The 4,096-nt window shown below is 42.0% G+C and overlaps 1 protein-coding gene across 1 annotated transcript in view; it reads right to left on the bottom strand.

The window, feature by feature from the left end:
* Positions 1–1,163: 1,163 nt before the first annotated feature.
* The window catches only part of LOC109479708, a 3,232-nt gene continuing 299 nt past the window's right edge, over positions 1,164–4,096 (bottom strand). Inside the window, exons 2-3 of the mRNA XM_019781702.1 lie at positions 2,689–3,656; positions 1,164–1,787 (exon numbers count right to left, since the gene is read on the bottom strand). Of these exons, the coding sequence (XP_019637261.1) occupies positions 1,452–1,787; positions 2,689–3,656 (1,304 nt within the window). The 3' untranslated portion in view covers positions 1,164–1,451. The remainder of the gene's footprint in view (positions 1,788–2,688; positions 3,657–4,096) is intronic.

The raw sequence follows: 4,096 nt of genomic DNA, 5'->3' as shown, positions 1-4,096 counted from the left end.
CCACCTCATACCCTTCCTCAACTTCTCCCCCTCCCCCACTTTAAACTTCCTCAACTCTTCCCTAAACAATATTATCACAAGACACCAATGATTATACTTATTCCTTATCTATGATGTATCTTCTTGTCATATATATATATATAGATAAACACACAAATAAACCCAAAGATAGACAAACATTAGGGGGAAACCTGTTTTAATAGCTCAGCTCACACCTTGGAGTATGCTAATCTCCAAGCAGATATTGAGGTGGTGAATTGTAACATTTTCTGACTGCCAGGCTGTTTAAGGTACCTTACAGCCAGATTTCTTTGACAACAGATGTTGAGATAAACAAACTGTGTGTCAGATAGGCACATTGATCAGAAAATGTTACAATCTTCCATGCTTCACAGACATTTGTCAAAGCCATAAACCCTTACACAAAATGTACCAAAACCTGTAATATATAATAAATTGTTATATAGTACAGTTATAAAAAATATTTAAAAGCATGTTGTGCGATAAGTACAGAATTCGGGTAATACAAACATGAACCACAATGGAAAAATTGATAAAAAAATATGTACAATGTCCAATAGAATTCATCAGCTCCAATAGCCCTTATTTTGCACTGTTTACATTCCTAAGGAATATGGATGTACATAATACTAGAAAGGTAACATTTTCAAAGCAACTGCATCATGTTTACCTTCGCATATGGTCTGCTGTTAATTCATACTCAAACACATTCATATATATGTGGTGACAGGAGTCTAAATCCCTCCTGCTATAAAATTGCAACATGATGTAACACTAGTTACCTTGGTGACAGACATCTGGTTCAGGTCATTGACCTTGTTTGGAAACGAAACAGAGCAAAAACCATATGTTTTCTTTCATGGTAAACATACTGTAACTAGTATTCCCCAATGACCAGGACAGGTCGAGGGATAGGTAACAAAAAAGCATAGGGTAAACCTTTTTTGACTTTCTATACTATATGTAAAATGCACATTTCTCTTGATTTAGCCGGAAATGCCTATCCCTGTTCATGCCTATACTGAGTGGGTACAGAATTCACTATTCACAGTTAGACTTCAGTCTGATTGTCTTTCACATTGAATTGCTACACTGTACAATGGTATTAAACCTCTACGTCTTTGCTACAATGAAACTTGCAAGATATCACATACAAAGTCCCTGAGATCTTGAATCAGTTCGGTAGCCAACCAACTACTTGTATGTTTGAATGCCTGCTGTATCGCATGCAATTAAATACAGCAGCTCTTTGGCAAGAATTCAAGGAAGGTACATGTATATGAAACCATCATACAGTTTGTAACCTGCCCATGTCACCGATCTTGTGCCCTTGGGATATCATGAACCCAGGTAGGCTTATAGCACAAGAAAATGTGTAAAACAATGTTTAAAACAGTGAAAATCTTACATGACAATGTCCAAGTCTAGCTTTAAAGTTTTGAAGGCAACTTCGGTGCAGGTTTTCCGTTCAAAACAACGAGAGGGCGTTCAAAGAGGGGTTTGCGAAAGATTGTGCCATTTTCCTGCAATACCTCCTCAACCCCCTTACATACCCTCTCAATGTAGTAGTAGGGGACCCTTTTGTGGATGGGTAGGTACACCACATGGTCTATGATGAACCTGGCTTCCTCTGGGTAATGTGTGAGCTGGTCACTGAGCTGATGGGAGGTCTCTGGTTCCGGTTCGATCACGTTGAGCTGTGTGGCACCGCGGTAGGCGTTGATGCCCCTCTTACAGAGAGAACTGATCACTGCATCAGGATTCTCCTGTAAAACAAATGGATAACACATACAGTTATTGCTGTATACATAAACCTACTTGTATGTTCAGGTCCAGGTCTGGATTTAAATCTAGAGGTTCAGGTTCAGGTCCAGACTTGTAAGTTGTTGTAATACCTGAACCTAAACCTCGGGACTTGAACCCAGGGCATATATACAAAATACGGAAGGGACTTCTCAGTGAACATTTCCCAATGGAAAATGGGGCATCTTTGCCACAAAATTTTGTAGCAAGCACTACACTACCTGAGTTTAGAAGATGTTGTTTGCGGGGCATGTCTGGGCAAAACTGTGGCCACATAATTTACGGAGGCTGACACTTTACAATTCCCAGTTGAAATGTGTTTTTTTTTTCATTTTGCAGTGCAAATTTTTCAAGATTTCAGGTGGTTTAGAACAAAAAAAGGCTTAGTTCCAGACATTCAGGTTTTTGGGGGCTTAAACCTAAACATTTTAAAAAGTCCAGAACTAGTTCCAGTGAGCAGATAGACAGCACTACATACAGTAGTTAACTGTACTTTTAAAACATGTATGGTCAAGATTTGTGACTTCTGTATCAGTGCTTGTTGGATGTGGGCCATGTGCTAGCCTGGAGTCCAGCCTTGTTAGATTTAGTTCACTTCCCAAGATCCGCTACCCCACAAATGTGTTAGTGGACCAAGGCTGGACTCCAGGCTATCATGTGCCTGGATTACAAATATGTACTTCAAACGATTTGACATTACAGCAAATGACAAAACACTTAACAGGGCTAAAAATACTGGGTGCATGTGCACCCTAGTGCACCCAAATATGAAGCTGTGCACCCAATTTTTTTCTGTGAATGACCCAGTGCACCTATCCCCCAAAATAAATTTCGAGCCCTGCTAAAGTACATGTAACAACCTACCACAAGTATGGGAAAAAGCCAATAGTTCCTGTTGTAAGCCTTGTCGCCTACTTTCAACATGGAGGAGTTCTTTAGCAGCATGTCTGCGTGGCGTCCTTTCTCCACGCCGACTTGGAATTCCTTCTGGCGAAACCCTATACACCTGTGGACCAGCAGGGACAACAGTCCTGCGCTGGGCTGCTGACGGATCTTCTGAAAAAACTGGTCAGGGAAACCTCTTAGGAGGGAGATCCACATCCTCTGGTGGTCGATACCAAGTACATTTTGCAGCAGAAAGGGGCCATAGCCCGTCAGAAACGGCCAGTTCAGACCTACAGTAGCAACTGAGTACTTGAGCAGTTTTTTTAGGTACTCTACGGAAGACTGAGTGGGGTACTGCGAGTAAGCTTCGCTCATTGCTGTGAAAAGCTGGCTGTCTTTGATTTTCAGGATGGAGCCGCCGAACGCAGTGGAAGGCTTGATGACACCGAAACTGAAGAAAGAAATGTCCGAATGCGGATTCCCGATGTTATCGAACCCGCTGAATCCCTCTGCACAGTCCTCAAGCACGTACAGATTGTGTCGTCTTCCTACTTCAATCACTTCACTCATGTCAAACCATTTACCATACAGGTGGGCTACGAGTACAGCTACAGTTCTCTCCGTGATGAGACCTTCTAAAAGCTCGACTTTTGGCGAAAGCGTCTCTAAGTAGACGTCAATGGGAACGACGCGTAAACCGTGATGCCTGACGACTCGCGCCATGTCGGGTATATTGATCGCGGACATGATGACTTCCGAGCCCGGCGGGAATTTCTGAACCGCCAGGAACAGGTCCAAACCAGTTCGGACAGAGAGGCAGGGCAGGACGTGGTTTGGGTTCTGGGTAGTTGTCCATATCTTCTGGAGACGGCGGATGTTCAGTTGTCGGTCGGGTGAGCTGACGGTACAGTCTCTGATACCTGACAGGATATCTCGCCACGAGGCATCTACAGGTGCGATAAAATAAACCACAATTAAGATACAGCAGTAGTTTACCTTTCACTGATCGCATGAATTGCATGTGTCACAGGGGGGACATTTTGAATAGAACACCGTTCTAAAACAGACTTTCACTTGCGTTGTCGCAAATAAATAACAATACAGTTGATCAACAGAAGCCTGAACAGCAAATAGAACAAATAAAATGATAAAACTCAAGTGAGGACGTAGCAAAAGAGTGCTAGTGCTCGAAGACAACTCGTTAGTACTAGTAGTCTATACAAGTTTTGTTGCTAGCACATGAACATGCACGAAGATACTTAAATTATCTACTGGAATTTGTGCACATCAAATTCTGCCATATTTATTCATCATAGATGGCCAGACTCCTGATGATATAATAAATTTTACCATAAAATCAAGTCAGTTGGACCTTAACTGTTCCAAA

Source organism: Branchiostoma belcheri, unplaced genomic scaffold (assembly GCF_001625305.1).
Source record: "Branchiostoma belcheri isolate BF01 breed outbred unplaced genomic scaffold, Haploidv18h27 scaffold107, whole genome shotgun sequence".
Classification (NCBI taxonomy): domain Eukaryota; kingdom Metazoa; phylum Chordata; class Leptocardii; order Amphioxiformes; family Branchiostomatidae; genus Branchiostoma; species Branchiostoma belcheri.
This window is presented reverse-complemented; position numbering and strand designations above follow the sequence as displayed.